Source organism: Tachysurus fulvidraco, chromosome 12 (genome assembly GCF_022655615.1).
Source record: "Tachysurus fulvidraco isolate hzauxx_2018 chromosome 12, HZAU_PFXX_2.0, whole genome shotgun sequence".
Lineage (NCBI taxonomy): Eukaryota > Metazoa > Chordata > Actinopteri > Siluriformes > Bagridae > Tachysurus > Tachysurus fulvidraco.
Genome location: NC_062529.1, coordinates 17,684,335 through 17,709,863, shown reverse-complemented (window position 1 = coordinate 17,709,863; position 25,529 = coordinate 17,684,335). Strand labels below are relative to the sequence as shown.

The 25,529-nt window shown below is 37.7% G+C and overlaps 2 long non-coding RNA genes and 2 gene segments (V, D, J or C); all 4 read right to left on the bottom strand.

The window, feature by feature from the left end:
* Positions 1–6,312: 6,312 nt before the first annotated feature.
* On the bottom strand, positions 6,313–7,502 carry LOC125145987. The gene is made up of 2 exons (XR_007144470.1): positions 6,471–7,502; positions 6,313–6,378 (listed from the first exon to the last, which is right to left on the bottom strand). It is a non-coding gene; the product is annotated as an uncharacterized LOC125145987 (long non-coding RNA).
* Positions 7,503–9,521: 2,019 nt separating this feature from the next.
* On the bottom strand, positions 9,522–11,946 carry LOC113659629. The gene is made up of 4 exons (XR_003444656.2): positions 11,841–11,946; positions 11,252–11,750; positions 9,777–11,151; positions 9,522–9,660 (listed from the first exon to the last, which is right to left on the bottom strand). It is a non-coding gene; the product is annotated as an uncharacterized LOC113659629 (long non-coding RNA).
* Positions 11,947–12,855: 909 nt separating this feature from the next.
* LOC113659612 lies at positions 12,856–13,662 on the bottom strand. The segment is given in 2 exon segments: positions 12,856–13,348; positions 13,488–13,662. Coding segments are annotated over 2 exon segments (396 nt in total).
* A 6,302-nt stretch (positions 13,663–19,964) lies between these two features.
* On the bottom strand, positions 19,965–20,694 carry LOC113659624. The segment is given in 2 exon segments: positions 19,965–20,468; positions 20,572–20,694. Coding segments are annotated over 2 exon segments (375 nt in total).
* Positions 20,695–25,529: the final 4,835 nt, after the last annotated feature.

Sequence of the window (25,529 nt, the reverse complement as noted above, 5' to 3'; positions counted from 1 at the left end):
GTCCACCAGCGGGTTTGGGGATTGCCATCGCAACAGGCACCAGAGACCTTACGGCCACAGCTCCGAGCGACCGCGTCGACAATGGAGGTGGAAAACATGGTCCACTCTGACTCAAAGTCTCCAACCTCCCTCGGGATCTGGTTGAAGCTCTGCCGGAGGTGGGAGTTCAACAGTAATCAACAGTGATGTGACATATGACTAAGTACGGTGACCCATACTCAGAATTCGTTCTCTGCATTTAACCCATCCAAAGTGCACACACACAGCAGTGAACACGCACACCGTGAACACACACCCGGCGCAGTGGGCAGCCATTTATGCTGCGGCGCCCGGGGAGCAGTTGGGGGGTTCAGTGCCTTGCTCAAGGGCACCTCAGTCATGGCCGGTCCGAGACTCGAACCCACAACCTTCGGGTTACGAGTCAGACTCTCTAACCATTAAGCCACGATTTGAAGAGTTGAAGATCTCTCTGACCAGAGACTCTGTCAAACGTTCCCAGCAGACCCTCACAGTATGTTTGGGTCTGCCAAGTCTGTCCAATTTTTTTCCCCGCCATCGAATCCAACTCACCACCAGGTGGTGATCAGTTGACAGCTCTGCCCCTCTCTTTACCCGAGTGTCCAAGACATACGGCCAGAGGTCAGATGAAACAACCACAAAGTCGATCACCGACTTCCGACCTAGGGTGTCCTGGTGCCATGTGTACTGATGGACACACTTTTTGGACACACTTGAACATTGTGTTCGTTATGGACAAACCGTGACTAGCACAGAAGTCCAATAACAGAACACCACTCGGGTTCAGGTCGGGGGGGCCGTTCCTCCCAATCACGCCCCTCGAGGTGTCACTGTCACTGCCCACGTGAGCGTTGAAGTCCCCCAGTAGAACGACGGAGTCCCCGGTCGGAGCACTTTCCAGCACCCCTTCCAGACACGCCAAGAAGGTCTGGTACTCTACACTGCCATTTGGCCCGTAAGCACAAATAACCGTGAGAGACCTATCCCCGACCCGAAGGCACAGGGAAACAACCCTCTCGTTCACCAGGGTGAACTCCAACACATGGTTGCTGAGCTGGGGGGCTATGAGCAAGCCCACACCAGCCCGCCGCCTCTCACCATGGGCAACTCCAGAATTGCAGAGAGTCCAGCCTCTCTCAAGGAGATGTATTTCAGAGCCCAAGCTGTGTGAGGAGGTGAGCCCAACTATATCTAGTCGGTATCTCTCAACCTCCCGCACCAGCTCAGGCTACGCCCCCCCCAGCGAGGTGACATTCCATGTCCCTAGTGCCAGATTCCGTGTCTGGGGATTGGGTCGCCGAGGCCCCTGCCTTCGACTGCCACCCAATACACATTGCATCGACCCCTTACGGTTTCTCCTGCAGGTGTTGGGCCCACAGGAGATTAGCCCCAAGTCGCTCTTTCGGGCTGAGCCCGGTCGGGCCCCGTGGGGCAAGACCCGGCCACCAGGCGCTCGCACGCGGCCCAAACCCCGGGCCTGGTTCCAGGGCGGGGCCCCGGTTGCGCCTTACCGGGCGATGTCACGGACCTTGATTTAACTTTTCTCATAAGGGGTTTTTTGAACTGCTCTTTGTCTGGCCTGTCACCCAGGACCTGTTTGCCTTGGGAGACCCTACCAGGGGCAAAAAGCCCCAGACAACATAGCTCCTAGGATCATTCAGGCATGCAAACCCTTCCACCACAATAAGGTGGTGGTTCAAGGAGGGGTTATATTTTAAAAGCATAAATAGTCATAGTGGAGATCAGTCATAATAGCCATATAAAATACCAGATGTTAATATAAAACCTCATCAGATAAAAATCCTCTCGCACATTTTAAAGTTTTATTGTGCTGACTTGCCGCAAAGTAATAAACAGCAGAGTCTGACTGCTGGACATCAGAGATGGTCAGCTTTCCTGCTCACTTTGAACCGATCTTGAAATCCATCCTCGTACTTTGGCACACCAGCTGCATTAATCGCACATCCAACTTGAAGGCTGGTTTGCTGTTACCAGTACATAAAAGTTTTCAATAAATGTCATCATGAGTTCATTCAGCTTAATTTACTGCATTAGCTTATTCAAGGTCACAGTGATATGCTCAGAAAATGTCCTACCAATTAAAACAGGTACTATACATCAATCGGACACACACCTTGATGTAGTCTGACATTTTGACAGCTTTTTGAACAAATGTTAATAGATGTCAAGTTCATCAGTTGCTGAAGAGATCAAAGATCAAATAATCTTTGTGGTGTTCGGTCACTATATCCATATAAAATAGCAGATGTTTAAATGTACAACCATCAGATAAAAAGCATCAGGTGTGTTTGTGTGTGTGAAGTTTTAGTAATGTGTGTGTGGGACTATACAGCACTGTGCTGACTGGCTGCACAATAATAAACAGCAGAGTCTGATTGCTGGATATTAGAGATGGTCAGACTTCCTGCGAGTGTGCTTTGTCTGCTCAGTGTGAACCGATCTTTAAATCCGTCTTCATATTTTGGATCACTTATCGCTGAAAATGTATATCCGATCAATCCCATTACTCCATGGTTGTTTTGCTGATACCAATACATACGATCTAAGTTATTATCATCATGGCTACATTGGATTGTTATGTTGCTCATTTCATCGGCTATAACCGATGGTGTCTGTTGAAATGTTGCACAGTTTGCATTTCCTGTTGAAAAACAAATATAGTTGTCAAAGCTGTAAAAAGAACACACAATAACGTCTATGGAATTAATAAAAAAAAAAAATCAGTATGAGCCAACATTTATTCATTTATTGTTTAGTTAATTTCAGTAAATTTCCTACCAAAAAACAAAATGAAGAACACACACAACCCACAAGAACCATCCATCCTTCTGATGCACAGCTTAAGTGAGTCTGGAAAAGTTGTTGCATGTTGCACAGCTACTAGTGGAAGTTGGTGGGGTGTCTTGGGTTTCATTTGAGAGTCAGTCTAATGTTTCTGATTGTGAAATATCTCCCCCTATTGCTTTAAATCTAAAATTATCCTTAGAGACATTTAACAAAGACACCATATTCTTTGCTTACCAAATATCTCGATGAACTTTCCCCATAACTACAATAAGGTGGCCTTATGGACTACTACAGTGTGTAACACTCATGGTTCCATTAAACTAGATAGTAATCCTAAATATCTGAATGTCAGTACACTTGCAACATTTCTACATAATGAACCTGAAATCCCCAGAACCATTCCAATAAAGACCTTTTATGTTAAGCAATAGACACTTCTTGCAAAGAGGCAAACAAAACCTATTTATATTTAAACTAAAGAATTCATAGGGAAACCTTAGCAGCAGTCAGGAAACTTAAGATCGATTTTATTTTCGTCCACAAAGGTTGTGTGATGTAAAAGGCTGCCTGTAAATCTCACAATGGCTATGTAGTTGACCTTATATTTTATTTTATTTATTTTGGGGTTATATGTTTGTATACATGTGAATGGCATTGTCAGTGTAATCAAAGTTAGATATGTACTGTTATAAGTCAATCAAAAATAAACCACTATGATGCAGCAAAATGTTGCTGTTGTATTTCCATACATTTGTTATTCCTTATATTTCATTGATATTTTATATATGCTAACATGTACAATAAAAATACATTTTCGCAATTTTGAATATATTACATTATATAAGCTACTGTAGTAACATTAAACTGTTTGTGTGATGTTTTAGTATGGCTGGCGTATAAGTGTGCAGCAATGTGCATACTGGCAGCACAGTAATAAACAGCAGAATCTGACAGGAGGAGTTTAGAGATAGTCAGGGTTCCTTTTTGTGCACTCTCTTTGCTCAAGCTGAACCGATCTTTAAATCCTTCTTCGTTGCTTGGTTGACTCATACCATAGGCATATGTGATGAGGGAAAAATTTGTACTGTCACTTTTTTGTTGATACCACAGCATAACCAGTAAGCTAGTGTCATCATGACTGCACTGGATCGTTATGTTGTCTTTTTCCTTGGCAAATAGTGATGGGATCTGTTGAAATTTGACAACTTTACAGCTTGTCCTCCCTGTTGAGAAAAATATAGATATATTCATCATCCATTTATCAAATGAGCATTTTAATCAAATAAGTCTAAAGAAGTAAAAGACAAATAAAATATATCTAAATGTACAAATAGATTTTTAAAACAGAAACATTTTTTCTACCAAAAAACACACTGAAGAACACACAGAATCCAAAAAGCCTGAACATCCTCCTTGTACAGCACCTCCTACGATATACACAACCGGACTGCAGTTATAGAGTTAGAGTTGGGAGGGGTGTGTTTAAGCTCCCACAAAGAACATTGCCACATTTGTATTGTTCGATGTATTCATACTTTATATTAATAATTTTTATTGCTTACTACTTTGGTAAACCATTCATACAGTATAGAGCATAACCTCCTGATAGGTGGTGGAGGTATTAGATTTTGGTTGTCCGTGTTTCATTCTGAGATATTTTTAAATGTTTGTTGAATTTGTATGAAATTCTCATTGTAACTAGCAAATCAACTGATTAGATTTTGGAATTGATTCTGGGTCAAGGACACTAGGGTCAAGGTCAAGGCCATAGCAAATTCATATGTCTGAAAATAGACAGAGGCATGCCTGTCCTGTGAACACTGTTGGCATTGAGTTGTGTTTGTTTCACTCTTTATTAACTAAGTCAAAAGATGAAAAATCATGTAACTTGTAAATCCATTTTAACGGTAACACCCTTGTGACAAATTAAAAGTACTTTCATTTTAAGTTCTGAGACAATATGGTGTCTTTATTGATTTTTTTTCTTAGTATGCTGTTTTTTGTTTATGAGTAACACGTTATGTGTCGGTGAAATTATTATTAAAATATTTGTCAGTGAACTGGCTTGAGTTTGAATACAAATGCAGGTTTATTGGTTTATTGCAAGATCAACTATTAAATTTGTTACCATTCTTGTAGCTTGTTGGGCTTCTGAGAAATAGGAACATTTTATGTGAAAGTGTGTTCAGTTGTACAGAATTCTGGGAGTTGGAGGCCCTTGATAAAGTGGGGTCACATGGAAATAATTTTGCTTTAATCCTTAATGTTATGGTATAAAATATAATAATATAAATAACATAAAAATATCGGATAAAGAAGATTACAATTAAAAACTAATCTTCTACTATTAATAATACAGAGCACCTGTTTGTGGCTAACCATCGTCAAACTGCCAAATAACAGCCTCTAACTGTAAGATTACACACAAGTCTCTGTGTGTATTTTAGTATGAAAATGATTGGAAATGTAGCACTGTGAATATTGGCTGCAGAGTAAGAAACAGCAGAGTCTGATGGGCTGGGCTGGAGATGGAGAGCTCTCCAGATAACATGTCCTGCCTGGTCATTTTAAACTGCTTACTGAAGCCAGGCTCATAAAAAAGTATTCCAGCATTATAGCCGTAGCTGATCAACGTCAGATTTCTGCTGCCTCTTTCTTGGCGATACCAAAGTATCAAGGTTAATGTTCTGTCATTATGGCTACATGGAATCTTTGTTTTGGTGCTTTCAGCCTACACTATTCACCAATACTGTTTAAAATAAAAGTAATATTATAACAATCATTTTAATTGCAAATTTGATTAACAGCATTACATTTGTAGGATAAATATATACACAACAACATTCCTATTGAGATTCATACTTGAATAAACAATAATATAAAAGCCAAGGGTGTAAGTAATGCAATACATTATCTGGAGATAAAAATGAGTTGAGGTTGAGTTGCTCGTATGATGAAGACTAAAAGCAAAAAAGGTGAGAGAGAGAGAGAGAGAGAGAGAGAGAGAGAGAGAGACAGACAGAGAGAGACAGACAGAGAGAGACAGACAGAGAGAGACAGACAGAGAGAGACAGACAGAGAGAGACAGACAGACAGACAGACAGACACCAGATTTAACAATATCTCCCCCTACTGGCCCAAACATTTCTCAAATGGATTTCATTAGTAAAATGCAGCTGAGAGTTGAAGCTGAGGCACTGTTTGTGTGTTTGGGGTTTTGAGTAAGGAGATGATATGTATCTGAAGCACTGTGCTCACGTGCAGCGCAATAATACACAGCAGAGTCTGACTCAAGTACATTAATGATGGCAAGATTTCCTTTTGTTGTGCTCTCTCTGATCTGCTTGAACCGGCCTTTAAATTCAACCTCGTCGTTTGGCTCATTCAAACCATAGGTATATCCAATCAGTGCCATTGTACTGTCAATCTTTTGCTGATACCATAACATAATATCAAGAGTATTATCATCATGGCTACAAGAAATCGTTACATTCTGGGTTTTATTGACTAGGAATGAAGAACTCTGTTGAACTTTAGCACAATTTGTCCATCCTGTAAAAAAAAAAATTGTTTTAATTTAGTCAAAACAATGTAATAATATAGCACATATTATCAATTTAAAATAATATATTTTAGAGTCCTACCTATAAACAAAAATAAGATCAAACAAAAGATACTAGTTGTATACATCATTCTGGTGCAAAGCTTGAGTAAGAGACAGAATGAAAGTGAGTGAATACTGAAAAAGACCCGGTAATGTTTTGGGGTGTGTCCAGCACATGTATTACTCTAGACATATTCCCCTACCGGCAAAAAACACAGAGGTTGTAGTTGTCTCTAAAATATGTTTAAGGAGTGTCTATAGTTGCAGATTTATATATATATATTAAATATATAACTATAATATTATAGTTTATTTTGAAATTATTAGATACACCTACTCTGTACCTCTACTGCTTTTCCATGATCCTCGATTTTCATACTTTTAACTGTTTACATTTAAATACATACATACATACATACATACATACATACATACATACATACATACATACATACATACATACATAGATAAATAGATTAATACATAAATAAACAAACAAACAAACTAGTGTGTCTAAGCACACTAGTAACTGAAGTCACCTTTTACCCCATTTTGGGAATTGAAGTGTAGTTTAACTGAAGCTCTTGACTTGTATCTGTATTATTTTCTCATGTTGCTGATTTCATATCCTGTCTTGCCCTACACAATATGAGTATATGTTGTGTCTAGATCATTTATTACTTAGACTAGATTAAATAACTCAGTATGAATCAGTTTTTACCTGAAACTCATCATACTGTATGTGTGAGCTTACTGGTTTGTAAACACATGTCTTATATTTCCATGATCTCCCCAGTCCAAATCATGTGTTGATTGTCATCTCTAAATTGTCCAGAGTGCGAGTGTGTGATTATGACCTGCAATGGATTGGCACCCAGTCCAGTATATCCACCACCTTGTGCCCAGTCTCCCCTGGGACTGAATCCTGCTTCCCCACAATCCTGTTTAGAAAACACTAAATAGAAACGAATTAAAGGAATTCAGTAAAACTGCGCTGAAATTAACATCGATGTGGTTGAGTCAGCTGTGAGCTCTGGCAGCCTTCCAGTATGTTTTTGTTCCACAGATTATCAGTAATTATGCACTGTGGAGACTAGCAGCACACAGGTAAACAGCAGCACTGTCCTCTTCAACATCCACTGTCAGAGACCACTTCTTCTTTGTTCCCCAGGCTTTGAAGCCATTTTCATACCCCTTCTCTTGGTTGTGGCTGCCAGCTACAGATCTGGTTATAAGCACTAGCTCATTGCTGATTTGTCTATACCAGTAAGTGTAGTCGTAGTCTGTTTCATTTTGGTAACAGTGCATGTCCACTGAGGTATTTTTAAAACTGGAGATATATTTGGGCCACTGAGTGATCAACACACCCTTACAGGAACCTATAAGAGATAAGATTATAACTAGGATTAAGTATCTGTAATATAACACCTACATTTGATTGAATATTTTTCAAGCCTTTTAGAGTTGCATACCTTTGAGAAAAATGAACAAGACTATGTACGAGAGAGTTCCAGTCATGTTGATCTCGACTTGGTTCAGAATAAAGTTGTATTTCATGCGCCTCTTGCTCGGTTTATCCTCACTTCTACTGTATCTGTACAAGCCACGTGATGTGTATTAGTGAGCTGAAGTGCTGCGGCCTGAACTTCCTGTATGCTTTTTTCAGGTTTTAACTCAGGCAGGTGATGAACCAGAAGCACTGTGTATTCTGGCAGCGCAGTAATACACAGCAGAATCGGACAGGTTGAGATTAGAGATAGTCAGATCTCCAGATACTGTATTATTCCTATTCTGTTTAAATCGTGTTTCTGGAAATTCAGCCTCATTATTCGGTTCAAGTGTATTATATCTATAGCCGATCAAAGCCAAAGCTGTGCTTTCTTTCTTTCGTTGATACCATAACATGACATCTAAATTATTGTCATCATGTTTACAAGAGATTTTAATATTATCATCGACTTTTGTAATCAGATCTGATGTTTGCTCAATTTGGACACAGTCTGACAGACCTGTAAAAAAAGAAAAATAAACAGAAGAAAAAAAAAAATACATGAGAGTAATAAGAGAAAAAATACAGTAAAATAAGAAAGGTTATGAAAGTCAAATTTATATCATACTGGATAACAAAGTGAGAAGAATGCATAGCCAGCAAGCCCAAACCCACATCTTTCTAAGAAGTAGGAGTGATTGCAAAAGAGCTGAAGGAAGGAAAAACAGTTATCTTATGGCCTTAACAAATCGTCTTAGTTACAGCAACCCCTACTGGCTCCTAATGCAAATGTTTTTAGCCTTTTGCTTCTTGTCACAGACAGACAGACAGACAGACAGACAGACAGACAGACAGACAGACAGACAGTTATATACAATTATGATTGGTAGGAAAGATGTAATGGAATGTAAAGGGTGGAGCAGAAGTGTAAAGTGATTACTTATAGTGAAGTATTAGCATTAGTGAGACAACAAGGGTACTAGCAGTAGGTAGAGGCATCAAATGTAAAGAGCTGTAAATTGTAAAGTAAGGTGAATTGAAACTCTTACAGAGCACACCTTAGTAAGCATGCAACTCTGCCTTTATGTATGCAAGCTATTATACAGTAGGTCATATGTCAGTACCATTTTAAGACACAGCCTATTAGGTGCACAATGTGTTTTGCGACTCGGCAGACCAGTAATGCCCATAGGATGCTGTTTCCTAGATTTTAACAATGCTCATCATGGGTAGATTTGTGCTATTTGTTTACTGGTCATGCCAACAGGTTGATAATGTTTTTTTTTTGTTTTTTTTTTAAATAGCAAACACCAAATTTTAGTATAACCTCATTATATAAAACATTAGACAGACAAAAGTTTACTGTAATGCAGAGGCACTGTTTATATTGCTAGGGGTTTGGGGTTTTGAGTAAGGAGATGATATGTATCTGAAGCACTGTGCTCACGTGCAGCACAGTAATAAACAGCAGAGTCTGATTCAAGTACATTAATGATTGTAAGTTTTCCTTTTGTTGTGCTTTCTTTGCTCTGCTTGAACCGGCCTTTAAATTCATCCTCATAGCTTGGATCATTTGTGGCATAGATATATCCAATCAGTGCCATTTTACTGTCAATTTTTTGCTGATACCATAACATAACGCGTAAGCTGCTGTCATCATGGCTACACTGAATTGTTACATTCTGCGTTTTATTCACAAATAGTGAAGAAGTCTGTAGAACATTAGCACAGTTGGACCTTCCTGTAGTAGAAAAAATATATTATGTCAGTTTAAACATAATCACCATAATTCCAATATCAACACATAAAATAACAGTATTTTAGATTTTTTTAAGTAGCTAAAATAAAGGTAATTACCTGTAAAGACATAGACGAACAGGCACAACTTAGAAACAAATGCATACATCTTTCTGATGCACATATAAAGTAAGAGACTTAAACAGATACTAACAGCCTTTATATTATTAGAAACAGAGAGGCTTATAGTGACTGAGCATCAGAGCAAGCAGTAAGGATTCTGGGAGGTTTGCAGTTGTAGACATCTCCTCCTACTGGCAAAACACTCATATAGTTGTGGTTTAAATGGTTCTGGGAAGGTTCCCGGGGTTATGGCTGCATATTACACCTTTATTTATGTAGAAAAATATGAATTGTTTAATTTATTTGTCTGACAAAATAAACTTAAAAAATAAAAACACGAAGCAAGAAGTATGGCCTATTCCACTCGATTCAAACAAACCAATGCTATACATTCTATAGCATGTCAGAGACTCTCCATGATCTGTCAGATTTGATGAAGACTGTTGAACAGTGAACAGTTCTTAATTCTCAAGTCAGTGATTCTCAAATAGCGCAATCTCTAGCTAAACCATCTGAATATGTTGTTATGGCTTTGCCAGTGTTCTTAGGATTGTTGTTATGTTGGTAGGTGAACCTCTATCCAGGTCTTAGGTCTCCTGCAATCTAGAACATTTTTACTTGTCCTTGGATTTATCTATCATGCCCTCAATTCTGGCCAGTTTCCCAATTCCTGCTGATGAAAAACAACATGATTCTACCAATATCATGCTTTTCTGTGAAGATGGTGATCTGATAAGCAGTGTTTGGTTTATGCCAAATGTAGCACACTGTGCAGGGATTAAAGGTTCTTTTGTCACTCATCTGCTCAGTAGCATTCAACATTCAAGGGAAAAAAAATCTTAATTGAATTTTCCATATTCTGTGTAAAAAGAATTTACAATTGTTACAATTGTAAAAATCATGTTAGAACAATTTGAATTCATTTCCCAGCAGATATTCAGTTAACATTTAAAAAGCAAAACAAACAAAATAAAATCAACACTCTGAAGCTAATGTAGATGTAGCTGAGTCAGCTGAGATCTCTGGCTACCGTCCAGTATGTTTTTGTCCCACAGATTATCAGCATCCATGCAGAGTGAAGATGAGCAGCTCAAAGGTAAACCACATAACTGTCTTTTTCAGCATCCTCTTTCAGTTGACCACTTCTTTCTCTCTGGTCCCCAAACCTTAAAATCTTTCCAAAACCTCATATCTGGGACTATGAGCTAAATATGAAGCTATAAGAACTAGCTCTTTGCCTTTGATTTGTTGGTACCAGTAAGTATACTGCTAATCTGTGCCAATCTGGTAACAATGCATGTCCACTGACGCACTTAAACTGGAGATATACTGTATTTAGGTCATTGAATGATCAGCACACTGTTACAGGCACCTAAAGAAGACACAGGATGATTGTAGAATTAACTAAATATCTGTATCATTCCTTGTATATTTAATTTAATATTTTGTAAGTAATTTACATTTTGCCATACCTTTCAGTGAATTCAATAATAATGTATAGAGACATTCAGTCATGTTGATGCCGGATTAGGTCAGAAGAGACTTGCTCAATTGTATATGATTGAATTCATTATGTAATGTGTATCAGTGAGCTGATGTGCTGTGGTGTGAACTTCCTGTATGCTCTTTTGGTTTTAAGTCAGACAGGTGATGAAACAGAAGCACTGTGTGGTTTCACAGCGCAATAATATACAGCAGAATCTGACAGGTTGAGATCAGAGATGGTCAGATCTCCAGTTAATGTGTCAATCCTGTTGTGTTTGAACCGTGTTGTGTATCCAGCCTCATAGGTCGGTCTGGCTGTGGCATAGTTATGACTGATCAAAGCCAAAGCTGTGCTGTTTTTCCTTCGCTGATACCAAAGCATGATATCTAAATTGTTGTCATCATGTTTACAGGAGACTGTAACATTATCTGTGAGACGTGCTATCAGGTTTGATGGCTGCTCAATCCGGACACAGTCTGAAAGACCTGTAGATAAACAAAAAGGCAAAAATATATTAAAAAATAAAATATAAAGAGATTGAAATATTACACATTTCAAAAGTCTTGGTACCATACTGGATAAGAGATCGAGGAGAAAGAAGAAACAGAACACCCACATCCTTTATTTCTTGAGAATGAAACAGAGTGATAAAAGCTGTAGGAAGATGACACCAGTTTTCTCTCCAAAACCTCATGATCTAACTAAAACCTCTTGAGTTATATCACCCCCTAATGGCTCACTACTATTTCCACTTTTACAGTTGTAGGCACAATACAACGTCAGGGGTTAGTCAATTAAATTAAACTTAGTAGGAGATTAATCTTCTAAAAAAATCTTTAACACCAGTTGACAAATATTTGATAGCAACAAATGTTAGTTAGAAACAGAAATAGCAAATGTTGTCTTTATTAAACACCCAGCTTTTATTAGTCAGTCATTTCTTTTATATATTCTAGTTTTTAAAACACATTATAATTTAATCTTATGAATTTTTTTATTATTGGCAGAAAAATGTAAAATTCCATATTATAGGTGACTTGTGAAAAAAGGATATTTCAGTTGTGAGATGTAAAGTACACTAAAATAAACATGATATGATTTTGTGGAAAATTAATACATTTTAAGGTGAAGTGAAGAGTCAAGTAGGGCAGGTATAAAAAGCTTTTGTCAAAAAGTGCTCTAGATACACATTTATAGCATTTTGCAGACGCCTTATCCACAGCGACTTATATTTTATACTATTTTTAGACGATTGTGGGTTAAGGGCCTTGCTCAAGGGCCCAGCAGTGAACCCTTTGTAGACCTGGGATTTGAACTCATAACCTTTTAATTAATAGCACAATATCTTATGTGCTAAGTTACCACATATTTGTATAGTATAACAGTGGGACACACATTCTAGACTAGGCAAGAAAACCTCAATCAAAACTTTATCATAAGCAAGATAGAAAACAAGATCATTGAACACAGCGTATGCAGTGCTATTGGAAGGATTACGCAAAAAAAAAAAAAAACAGAGAAAAGAGAGAGAAAAATGTCTATTTATTGCAATATGATACTTTTGGCATATACCAGACACATTGTCAGCACACTCATACAGCATATCAGAAAATAACAATGTCATATTAAACACAGCATAATAATTTCAGGGAATATTACATTAAAGTCAGAGATCAATTGTTGCTCCTGCTTTCTGCAGCAGAGCATCACCACAGTAGCAGATGGAGCTGTGCAGACTACAGTGAGTTTTTGAAGTAGGTAGCAGATAAGCTGAACACTGTGCTTTCTCTAACAGCACAGAAATACACTGCACTGTCATGTGAATTAAGGTTGGAGATCTGCAGGGTTCCTTCACTTTTTGCATCTCCATAAATATGAAAGCGCTTCTCATAGTCTGTCTCTTTATATAAGGTGGTTGTGTAGAGATATCCTGTAAGCTTCAGTGATGTGTCCTGTCTTGTTTGTTGGTACCAATAAAGGTAAAAATAATTCTTGTATGAATGTGTGCAACTGAGGTTCACGTTATTTCCTGGATTTTCGATCACATCAGTAGTCTGAATGATTTTGCTGCTTAATGAAGGATCTGAAGAGGAGAACAAAATGAATAGCATGTTATATTAAAAAGATCATACAGTACATATATTCTTAGATGATCTTAAACTTTTGGTCAGATTTGAAAAAGCCTTTAAATACATAATTGCATCTTGGGGTGAAATTGTTACCTGTGATCCAGAGCAACACAATATGAAAAATCAGCAAATTAAGTTCCATCCTGAGTCATAAACTAATATTTGTTTCCAAATTATAAGCTGTAGGAAAATTCAGAAAATCAGGAAAATTGATACCTATTTAAATTTCTTTTGTGATCAGTAAGAAAAGTTAGCACCCAAATCATCTCTCCCCTTCATGTTCATGAAATGCCTTCTCTTTTTCGAGGCGGAGTGTAAGGAGGGGTTTTTGCTCTGTGGTAACATCAGGTGAGAAGCACTGTGTAAATATGCTGCACAGAAATAAATTGCACTATCTTGTAAAGACAGCTTGGGAATACTCATTGATCCTTTAGACTTTCCATCCCCAGACAGGTTAATCCTCATGTCCTCAGAGTTTGGAGTTTCCAGGAAAAGATTCCCAAGATATTTCATCTCACTTCCAGAGCTGCTCATCTTGTACCAAAGTATACGGTTATAGTCTGTTATGTTATGAGAGCAGTAAAGCACAGCGGTATCCTCTAGATTTTTCAGTAGATCATGTGGAGTCTGCAGAACAGCTTTACTCAAAACTGATGCTTTTGAGAAAAAAAAAATAGTTACGTTTAAAGGTATACAATCTTTGAGCTGAACATGTGTCTTGTTATGTACAGTAGCAGCACAATATCTCACCTGTTAATGATGTCAGAAAGATCGTTTGAAAGATCAGAAATTTAATTCTGAGTATAATCACATGCATCATTTTGAAAAGGCAATTCACAGCTCAGTGTGATCTTCCACTCTGGAAATAGTTTGCATAAGTTTGACAATCAAGACAGTTTATTCAGTTTCATCTCTCTTTACTGCCCTCTAATGGAATAAATAGATTATAGCGTAAATTTTAGCAAATGTAGCTAATCAAGTCGAATCAAATAAGCAATGTTATTTAGATGTACACCGAAAGCATAAACATAATTATCTCCAGAAGGAGTGAAGGATTATTTCAGTCTTTATAGAATATTAATAGTCTATTAATAGTCCTAAACACAACAAAAAATGGATAGTGACTTCAAATGATTGAGTTTAATTTATTGTGAATTCTCACAAGTGTAGACTTCCTAGGAGTGTGAGAGAAATGAAAACCTTATATGCAACATAAATTACTGAATATTCTTGACACTCATAAGAGCTTTTTGAATGATATGCATACTATTTGAAATAAACAACCGATGATTACAAAAATTGTATCATTTGGCTCAACCTGGTAGAACCCTAACTATCATTCAGAAATAGGTAACACAGTGACAGCAAATAAATGAAATAATGCAGGAAAAAGACTGTATAACATCCTATAAACTATATGATAAACAATACAGAGTATTTTATTATACAGCATAATCGTAATATTTCAGAACAGGAGTGTGGTTGATTTTGAACAGGGGGGGGGGGGCATAGAAGCCTTTATTAGCAAACTAGAATTTTTCTATCTCTATTTTAATATTTGTAGTCTATTTGAAGTAAACTATGCAAAAATAAAGGAAATTTTTATTTGGCTTAGCCTAAGAATCATGCTGCTACACATACCAGAATGACTTCACTGATTTCACTGATTTTCCAATGAACAAGGTTTGAAATGTGAATGCTCACAAGTATAGATTATGTGAATCTTCACCATGTTACCAATTTTAACAGTGAACTCTACTGTGCACGTTCTGTATTGTGTCTATTACAGAATGTAGTAATCACAGAACAGATCTTATTTGCAGCTGTTTGGTGTGAAGCTTTTTGTTAAACAGAAAGGGAAGGTGTGTAACTGTGCTTACTAGCAGCACAGAAATATACTGCACTGTCCTCCGGAGTTACACTGGATATAAGCAGAAACGCATCCCCTGTAGAGTGTCCTGAAATGTTGAATCGTGGTTTAAACTTCTCCTCAGGAGTCGGGTTTTCATACAGAAGCATTCCAATAAGCTCAATTGAGTCACCGACTGTTTTTTGTTGATACCAGAACATGTAGGGATAGCTGCCATCACCATGCCTGCAGCTGAGCTTCACCTCCTTCTGCTTAGGTGTTATTAGTAGATGTTGTGGTAATTGCTGGATGTTGAGGGAAGAGATAACTGTGGAGATATATATATATATATATATATATATATATATATATATATATATATATATATATATATATATATATATATATATATACAAAAAGTGATGTGTATATTTATTAGAAGAAGTTAGAAGAAGGCTAATCAAAATTGCTAACCATGCTTACCTTTAAGATTGATAAGAATTATAATTGAGACAATTTTAGCCATCTTGTTAAGTGTTCTTCAGGCTTCCACTTTGCAAATATTGTGCATAAGTCTGACAATCAACACTATTTATTCAGTTTCATTTCTCTTTACTGCCCTCTAAGGGAATAACAAGGAAGTTGCTTGAACTCATAGAACAACTTGTATTAAATTAAATACACATTGAGTTTACAGTATGTAGAAAAATTCTATATCTTGTAAAAAACAAAAAGAACAAAAAATAAAAGAGAGGTTTTCATTTTTCCTTTCCTGATGTCATTGATTACGTTAATTTGATCAAAAATGAAGATTAAAAGTGTAGATCATGTTCTAAGAAGGCACTATGTAACCTCTATGGGGCTATTGTCGATCTATCGATCTATCGACAAGCACTAACTGGAACATCAGGAAGGCTGCAACCAACAATGATTCAACCAGCTTGGAGGAGTACACAGCATCAGTGACCAGCTACATTGGGAAGTGCATCGATGACGTGACTGTCTCGAAGACCATGCTCAGGGAACGTGCAGAACAGCTAGTGGATCTCTTCACTGAGCCTGCTGGTCCTAAACACATCCCTCTGCAACTGGATCCAGGACTTCCTGACTGGAAGACGACAGTCAGTCCGGATCATGAACAGCATCTCCAGGACCACCAAAGTGAGCACTGGAGCCCCTCAGGGCTGTGTGCTCAGCCCACTGCTGTTCACTCTGCTGACTCATGTCTGTGTATCAATGCACAGCTTTGACCACGTCATCAAGTTTGACACGACCGTGGTGGGTCTCATCAGCAAGAATGATCATTCATTATTCAGAGAGGAGGTGCAACCGCTAACAGCCTGGTGTAGAGCCAGCAACCTGTCTCTGAACATTGACAAACCTTAACAGATGGTTGTTGATTTCAGGAGAGCACAGAGTGACTATTCTCCACTGAACATCAATGGATCCTCTATGGAAATTGTCAAGAGCACAAAATTCCTTGGTGTTCATCTGGTGCAAAATGTCTGGTCCTGGACACTCAACACAAGCTCCATCAGCAAGAAAGCCCAACAGTGTCTCTACTTCCTACAGAAAACTGATATAAGCCCATCTCACTCCCCCCATTCTGAACGTGTTCTACTGAGGGACCACTGAAAGCATCCTGAGCAGCTGCATCACTACCTGGTTTAGGAATTGCACCATCTCAGATCTCAAGACCCTGTAGAGGATAGTGAGGACAGCTGAGATGATCCTCGGAGTCTCTCTCCCCTCTATCAAGAACATTTACACCACATGCTGCATCCACAAAGCCAACAGCATTGTGGATGACCCCACAACACACTCTTTGCCCTCCTAACCATCTGGTAAAAGGTACCAAAGCATTTGGGCCCTCGCAACCAGACTGTGCAATAATTTCTTCCCACAAGCTATTAGACTTCTCAAGAACTAGAACTGAACTGTTACCAAACAAACATACACCTAATTCAGCAAGACTTTATTGCTAAGATGCTGTTTAGAACACCACAATTCAATTCCTCGAACTGCTGCATTAACATAAGTGTATATATGTTTGCAAGAACCGTCTTTGTTTACAAACCTCTTTTTTTTGGACACTTTACTGTACAATATACAGAACGCACACTGGTCAATGCTATGCTAATCAATCTTGTAGTGTTTGCATTGTCTTTTTGCACTGTCCTATGTCTTGCACTGTTTACACTAGGTAGCACACCATGCACTTTATGTGCTTAGCTCTGTGTTGTTTTATGTAGCTCTGTGCTCTGTGTTCTTTTATGTAGCACCATGATCTTGTAAAAACCCTGATTTATTTCATGATGTACTGCATCAGGTATATATGAATAAAATGACAATAAAAGATTCTTCACTTCACTTCACTTCACTCATTTGTGTCCCACCTAAAAAGATCTTTACATCTTTGACGTTACCAGTTTTATCAGTGACGTCTACTGTACAATTCCTATAATGCTTCCTATTACAGACTGCAGTAATCAGAGAACAGATCTTATTTGCAGGTGTTTGGTGTGAAGCTTTTTGTTAAACAGAAAGGGAAGGTGTGTAACTGTGCTTACTAGCAGCACAGAAATATACTGCACTGTCTTCAGGAGTTAGACTGGATATGAATAGAAATGCATCTTCCTTAGAGTGTCCTGAAATGTTGAATTGTGTTTTAAACTTCTCCTCAGGAGTGAATCTTTCATAATGAAGCATTCCAATAAGCTCAATGGAGTCACCGACTGTTTTTTGTTGATACCAGTACATGTAGGGATAGTTGGTATCACCATGCCGGCAGCTGAGCTTCACTTCCCTCTGGTCAGGTGTTGTTAGTAGATGTTCTGGTGATTGCTGGATGATGAGGGAAGAGATAACTGTGGGGAGAAATTTATATATATATATATATATATATATATATATATATATATATATATACGTATATATATATATATACGTATATATATATACGTATATATATATATATATATATATACGTATATATATATACGTATATATATATATATACGTATATATATATATACGTATATATATATATATACATATAAAATACATAGTGATGTGTATATTCAATAGAAGAACAAGGCTTTTATATGAGCTATTTTGGTAATCATGCTTACCTTTAAGATTGATAAGAATTATAATTGAGACAATTTTAGCCATCTCGTCAAGTGTTCTTCAGTCTTCAAATATTGTGCATAAGTCTGACAATCAACACTATTTATTCAGTTTTATTTCTCTTTACTGCCCTCTAAGGGATTAACAAGAAAGTTGCCACCTCTGCTCTTCAGCATTGTTTTGAGTGCACTAACTGGAACATGATCAGGGAGGCTGCAACAAACAATGATTCAACCAACTTGGAAGAGTACACGGCATCAGTGACCAGCTACATTGGCAAGTGCATCGATGACATTACTGTCTCCAAGACCATGCTCAGGGAACGTGCAGAACAGCTAGTGGATGTCTTCACTGACATCTTCAACATTTCCCTGAGAAGCGCTGTTGTTCATACATGCCTTAAGGCAACCACCATCGTCCTCATGCCAAAGAAATCTACAGTGTCCTGCCTTAATGACTATCGTCCTATCACACTTACAGCCATCCTGATGAAGTGCTTTGAGAAGCTCGTCATGAGGCACATCAAGACCCAGCTACCACCCTCACTGGACCCTCTGTAATTTGAGTATTGTCCAAACTGCTCCACAGATGATACTAGTGCCAAGACCCTCCATCTGGCACCTTTAGACAATAAAGACATATTTGTATGAATGATGTTTATAGACTTATGTTCAGCACTCAACACAACCATCCCTCAACAACTAACTGAGAGGCTGAGCCTGCTGGTCCTAAACACATCCCTCTGCAACTGGATCTAGGACTTCCTGACTGGGAGACCTCACTCAGGCCGGATCGTAAACAGCATCTCCAGGACCACCAAACTGAGCACTGGAGCCCCTCAGGGCTGTGTGCTCAGCCCACTGCTGTTCACTCTGCTGACTCATGTCTGTGTATCAATGCACAGCTTGGACCACATCACCAAATTTGCCGATGACACGACTGTGGTGGGTCTCATCAGCAAGAACAATGATTCATCATTCAGAGAGGAGGTTCAACCACTAACTGCCTGGTGTAGAGCCAGCAACCTGTCTCTGAACACTGAGAAAAAATTAAACAGATGGTTGTTGATTTCAGGAAAGCACAGAGTGACTATTCTCCACTGAACATCGACGGATCCTCCATGGAAATAGTCAAGAGCAAAAAATTCCATGGTGATTATCTGGCACAGAACTTCTGGTCCAGGTCACTCAACACCAGCTCCATCAGCAAGAAAACCCAACAGTGTTTCTACTTCCTACTAAAGGCTGATGAAAACCTATCTCACTCCCCCCATTCTGAACGTGTTCTACTGAGGGACCACTGAAAGCATCCTGAGCAGCTGCATCATTACCTGGTTTAGGAATTGCACCATCTCAGATCTCAAGACCCTGTAGCGGATAGTGAGGACAGCTGAGAAGATCTTTGGAGTCTCTTTCCCCTCTATCAAGAACATTTACACCACATGCTGTATGTGGTCCACTTTATGTGGTTAGGACATCTTACTTTTAGTCCATAGCCTTGTGCACAAGGATCTTGTAAAAAACCCTGTTTTATTTCAAGATGTACTGCATCAGGTATATATGGATAAAATGACAATAAAAGCTTCTTCACTTCACTTCACTTCACTTCACTTCACTTGACCACCTGAAAAGATATTTAAATCTTTAACATATTACCAGTTTTATCAGTGACCTCTACTGTACAATTCCTATAACACTTCTTATTACAGACTGCAGTAATCACAAAACAGATCTTATTTGCAGGTGTTTAGTGTGAAGCTTTTTGTTAAACAGAAAGGGAAGGTGTGTGACTGTGCTTACTAGCAGCACAGAAATATACTGCACTGTCCTCAGGAGCTACACTGGATATAAGCAGAAATGCATTCCTTGTAGCGTGTCCTGACATGTTGAATCGTGGTTTAAACTTCTCCTCAGGAGTAAATCGTTGGTACTGGAGCATTCCAATGAGCTCAATGGAGTCACTGACTGTTTTTTGTTGATACCAGTACATGTAGGGATAGTTGGTATCACCATGTTGGCAGCTGAGCTTCACTTCCCTCTGGTCAGGTGTTGTTAGTAGATGTTCTGGTGATTGCTGGATGATGAGGGAAGAGATAACTGTGGATATATTGATGAGAATGTGGAAAAAATTGATGAGAATATTCATTAAAAGAAGAAAAAACAAAGTTTTTATATTAGCAAAATTTGTAGTCATGCTTACCTTTAAGATTGATAAGAATTATAATTGGGACAATTTTAGCCATCTTGTCAAGTGTTCTTCAGGCTTCCACTTTGTAAATATTGTGAATGAGTCTGACAATCAACACTATTTATTCAGTTTCATTTCTCTTTACTGCCCTCTAATGGATTAACTAGACAGTTGCTTAAGTGTTAGCTAATGAAGCTATTCAAATAGAAGAAGGCAATTCACAGCCAGTAGGTAATATTGTTAGGATTAAAATAGACCAGTGTAAGTGAAATGAAAACCTTAAATACAATATATAACTTTTTATCTTTTGGCACTCATTAGATGCTGGAACATTAGTGTTGAGTGAAATGGAGATTATGCAGAAAAATTCCAAATAATGCAAAATAAAATAAAGGTTTTCATTTTTCCGGTCCTGATGTTACTAATTATATTATAGATACAATAAATACAAGACATAGACTATACAACAGCCAATTAACTATATCATATATTTAACAACATAGTAAGGAAACTATACAGTAAGTTCAGAACACTGTAAAATATATCTTTTTTGGATGTTTTTATGGCATATTCAGTCTATTATTAGTCATAAACACACTAGAAAATGTCAAGTGACTGATGAGCAATATTGAATTAATTGAATTTTATAGGATTTCTCACAAGTATAGAATCATGTCACTTCAATATTTTACCAGTTTTATCAGTGACCTCTACTGTACACTTTCTATAATGCGTCCTATTACCAACAGCAGCAATCACAGAACAGATCTTATTTGCAGGTGTTTGGTGTAAAGCTTTTTGTTAAACAGAAAGGGAAGGTGTGTGACTGTGCTTACTAGCAGCACAGAAATATACTGCACTGTCCTCAGGAGTTACACTGGATATAAGCAGAAATGCATCCCCTGTAGAGTGTCCTGAAATGTTGAATCGTGGTTTAAACTTCTCCTCAGGAGTAAATCGTTGGTACTGAAGCATTCCAATGAGCTCAATGGAGTCCCTGACTGTTTTTTGCTGATACCAGTACATGAACATATAGCTGCTATCACCATGTTGGCAGCTGAGCTTCACTTCCCTCTGCTCAGGTGATATTAATAGATTTTGTGGTAATTGCTGGATGTTGAGGGAAGAGATAACTGTGGCTATGGAAAAGAAATGTGCATCTTCGATAAAAGAAGTTAGAACAAAGTTAATATAGTGAGTTATTTTTGAAATCATGCTTACCTTTAAGACTGATAAGAATGATACTTGAGACTATAATTGTTGCCATTTTGTCAAGTGTTCTTCATTCTATCTAGGCTATACTCATGTTTTTAACTAATTTTTTGTGAACGTATCAAATATCACCGACTCCACCTGCCTTTTGATAGTATATCTTCTGTATATCCTTAGTACAGGTGTAAATGCATCATGATATGACACAGGACGTTGTCACATGACAAAGGGGGGGATTTCAGTGCATGGTTTAGTGTTTATTTAGCACTGTGTTACTCACTGCACAGAAATACAAAGCACTGTAGTCTGCTGTCACAGACTGTGCCGAGAGATAACCTTCCTTCTCTGCATCTCCTGAAATGTTGAACCCATTTTTGTCTATTTCAGGACTCTTGAAGTTCAGGAACCCAATTAACTGGAGACTTTGCTGGTTAACATGCTGATACCAGTATATTTTGTCATACTTTTTGTCATGGTAGCTGCATGTGATATTTAACGAGTCACCAGGTTGCAGGAATAGGACAGCAGGGAACTGTGAAACAGAAACACATGCAGCTCCATTGAGCAGTGTTAGGGGAAAAAAATATTAGAAACTGTTACAAATAAAAGAATCACTTTCAAAGAAGAATGTGATCATATTTTGTCTCACCTATAAACCAGTGTACAGTAATAGAAAATGTGCTGCTGTAGCTCTAAACACCATGATGTATAGTGGCATATCAAGTCTATGTAGTTGATCTGATTTCTGTGCTCTAGAGGAATCTGGAAAAAGTCATGTGCTGCTTTTTGTTTTATGCATCACTACTACCTTATTCATCACTAATATCCTTATGCATCACTACTGTCCTTATGGATCTCTTCTCCTGATACCCCACTGTTTGGATACCACTTTGCAATATAATGAAAATGAATCATTTAATTGCATGCACATACATATTCATCAGCTAATTTACATATACATATCAGGAATATTAATAATCACACATATACATGCTTGTATCAGTCTGGAAAACTATTCACATTGGGGACTGTTAGAGAATTTTTATATAAAACAGTGAAACATTAGATACAATGAATACAAGCCATAGCGTATAAAACAGCCTATATATATATATATATATATATATATATATATATTATATATATATATATATATATATATATATATATATATATATATTATGGCATGCCATTTAGGAAATTATTCATGAGAGAATTGAATGAAAAGTCTGTATATATTGAATGGATTCTGACGTCATCAAGACTCACCCGATATCACTTAAGTAAAGTTGGCCACATATTCACAGATTCGAGTTTCCCGAGTCAATAACTCCTGAACTAAAGGGTGTTACTACACAAATATCGTAGTAATGTAGAGAGGCAGATACAACCAAATTTTCATCAAACTCAGCTTTCCTCCATGGTGGACAAAATTCATGTCTCTATGTGCAGACGACTGAGAAACAGATTCAAAGGGACTGTCAGCAAAACCCGAAAAGTGAATACTAATAAACGGTCAATAACTTCACTATAATGCACTGTACTGTCACCAAATTCAGCTCACACATCACTGATGTCCTGATGGTTATACTACAAAACTTACTTGGGGGAAATGTCTTTTTGTATAATTTTCATGATTTTTTTATATGATAAATCATAAATGTGTGTATATACTTAACCAAATGTTCAGTTCCCTCGAAAGGAAACTACACCAGGTTACATACAGTATGCAACCCGGAACGAGATGCTGCATTACTTGCTACACCCCGGGCATCTATTAGCACTTCCTTCAGACAAATAGAAGCAGGAGTAATGTGATGCAGACACCTGTAGATGGACTAGCCGGTGCAAATTCATTACATCACCTCTCCTATCCAAGTCATTAAATTGCCGTGTGTACACACGGAGCTTCAGAAACAATGTTCTGCAAAGCTGCTTTAAGACAACTGTTAAAAATGCTATTCAAATTTATTTGTATAGCATTTTTAACAATTGTCCCCATTTTGTTCAAAACAAGTGATGACAATGCAGAAAAGTTCTACACCTTTGCAACCTTTATTTGCAAACATAAATGTGTTACCAGTTTTATCAGTGACCTCTACTGTACATTTCTATATTGTCTTATTAGACTGCATTAATCAGAGAACAGATCTTGTATGCAGGTGTTTGGTGTGAAGGTTTTTGTTAAACAGAAAGGGAAAGTGTGTGACTGTGCTTTCTAGCAGCACAGAAATATACTGCACTGTCCTCAGGAGTTACACTGGATATAAGCAGAAACGCATCCTGTGTGGCGTGTCCTGAAATGCTGAATCGTGTTTTAAACTTCTCCTCAATAGTAGGGTTTTGAGACAAAAGCATTCCAATGAGCTCAATTGAGTCACCGACTGCTTTTTGTTGATACCAGTACATGTAGGGATAGGTAGTATCACCATGCCGGCAGCTGAGCTTCGCTTCACTCTGCTCAGGTGTTATTAGTAGATGTTGTGGTAATTGCTGGATGTTGAGGGAAGAGATGACTGCATATATATATAAAAAAATAATGTGTATATTCATTAGAAGAAGGTTAAACAAAGCTTTTATATAAGCAATTTTGGCAATCATGCTTACCTTTAAGATGGATAAGAATTATAATTGAGACAATTTTAGCCATCTTGTCAAGTGTTCTTCAGGCTTCCACTTTGTAAATATTGTGCATAACTTTGACAATCAACACTTTTTATTCAGTTTAATTTCTCTTTACTGCCCTCTAATAAAATAACTAGACAGTTGCTTAAGTGTAGGCTAATGACGTTATTCAAATAGTAAAATGAAAACCTTAAAGGTAGGGTCTCCAATGTTTGAGAAATGCTTCAGAAAATGAGTCAGGACGACAAATTAAACAAAAATCAAAACTAAAGTGTAGCCAATCAGCAGAAAGGGGCGGGTCTTGTCAATATGGGCTGAGAGAGTGTTCAGTGCGCATGTGTGACATTAGCAGGAAGTGGTTTTAACATTGACATGGAGAATAAAAACAACTACACACTAGAAAATCTCAAGTGACTGATGAGCAATACTGAATTCATTGAATTCCATGGGAATTATCACAAGTATAGAATCATGTAACTTCAATATGTTATTAGTTTTATCAGTGACCTCTACTGTACACTTCCTATAATGCGTCCTATTACAGACTGCAGAAATCAGAAAAAAGATCTTATTTGCAGGTGTTTGGTGTGAAGCTTTTTGTTAAACAGAAAGGGAAGGTGTGTAACTGTGCTTACTAGCAGCACAGAAATATACTGCACTGTCCTCAGGAGTTACACTGGATATAAGCAGAAACGCATCCCCTGTGGATTGTCCTGAAATACTGAATTTTGTTTTAAACTTCTCCTCAAGAGTGGGGTTTTGAGACACAAGCACTCCAATGAGTTCAATGGAGTCAGTGACTGTTTTATGTTGATACCAATACATGTAAGGATAGCTGGTATCACCATGCCGGCAGCTGAGCTTCGCTTCACTCTGCTCAGGTGTTATTAGTAGATGTTGTGGTAATTGCTGGATGTTGAGGGAAGAGATAACTGTGGATATATAAATAAAAAATTGATGAGAATATTCTTAAAAGAAGAAAAAACAAAGTTTTTATATTAGCAATTTTGATAGTCATGCTTACCTTTAAGATTGATAAGAATAATTGGGAGAATTTTAGCCATCTTGTCAAGTGTTCTTCAGGCTTCCACTTTGTAAATAATGTGCATAAGTCTGACAATCAACACTGTTTA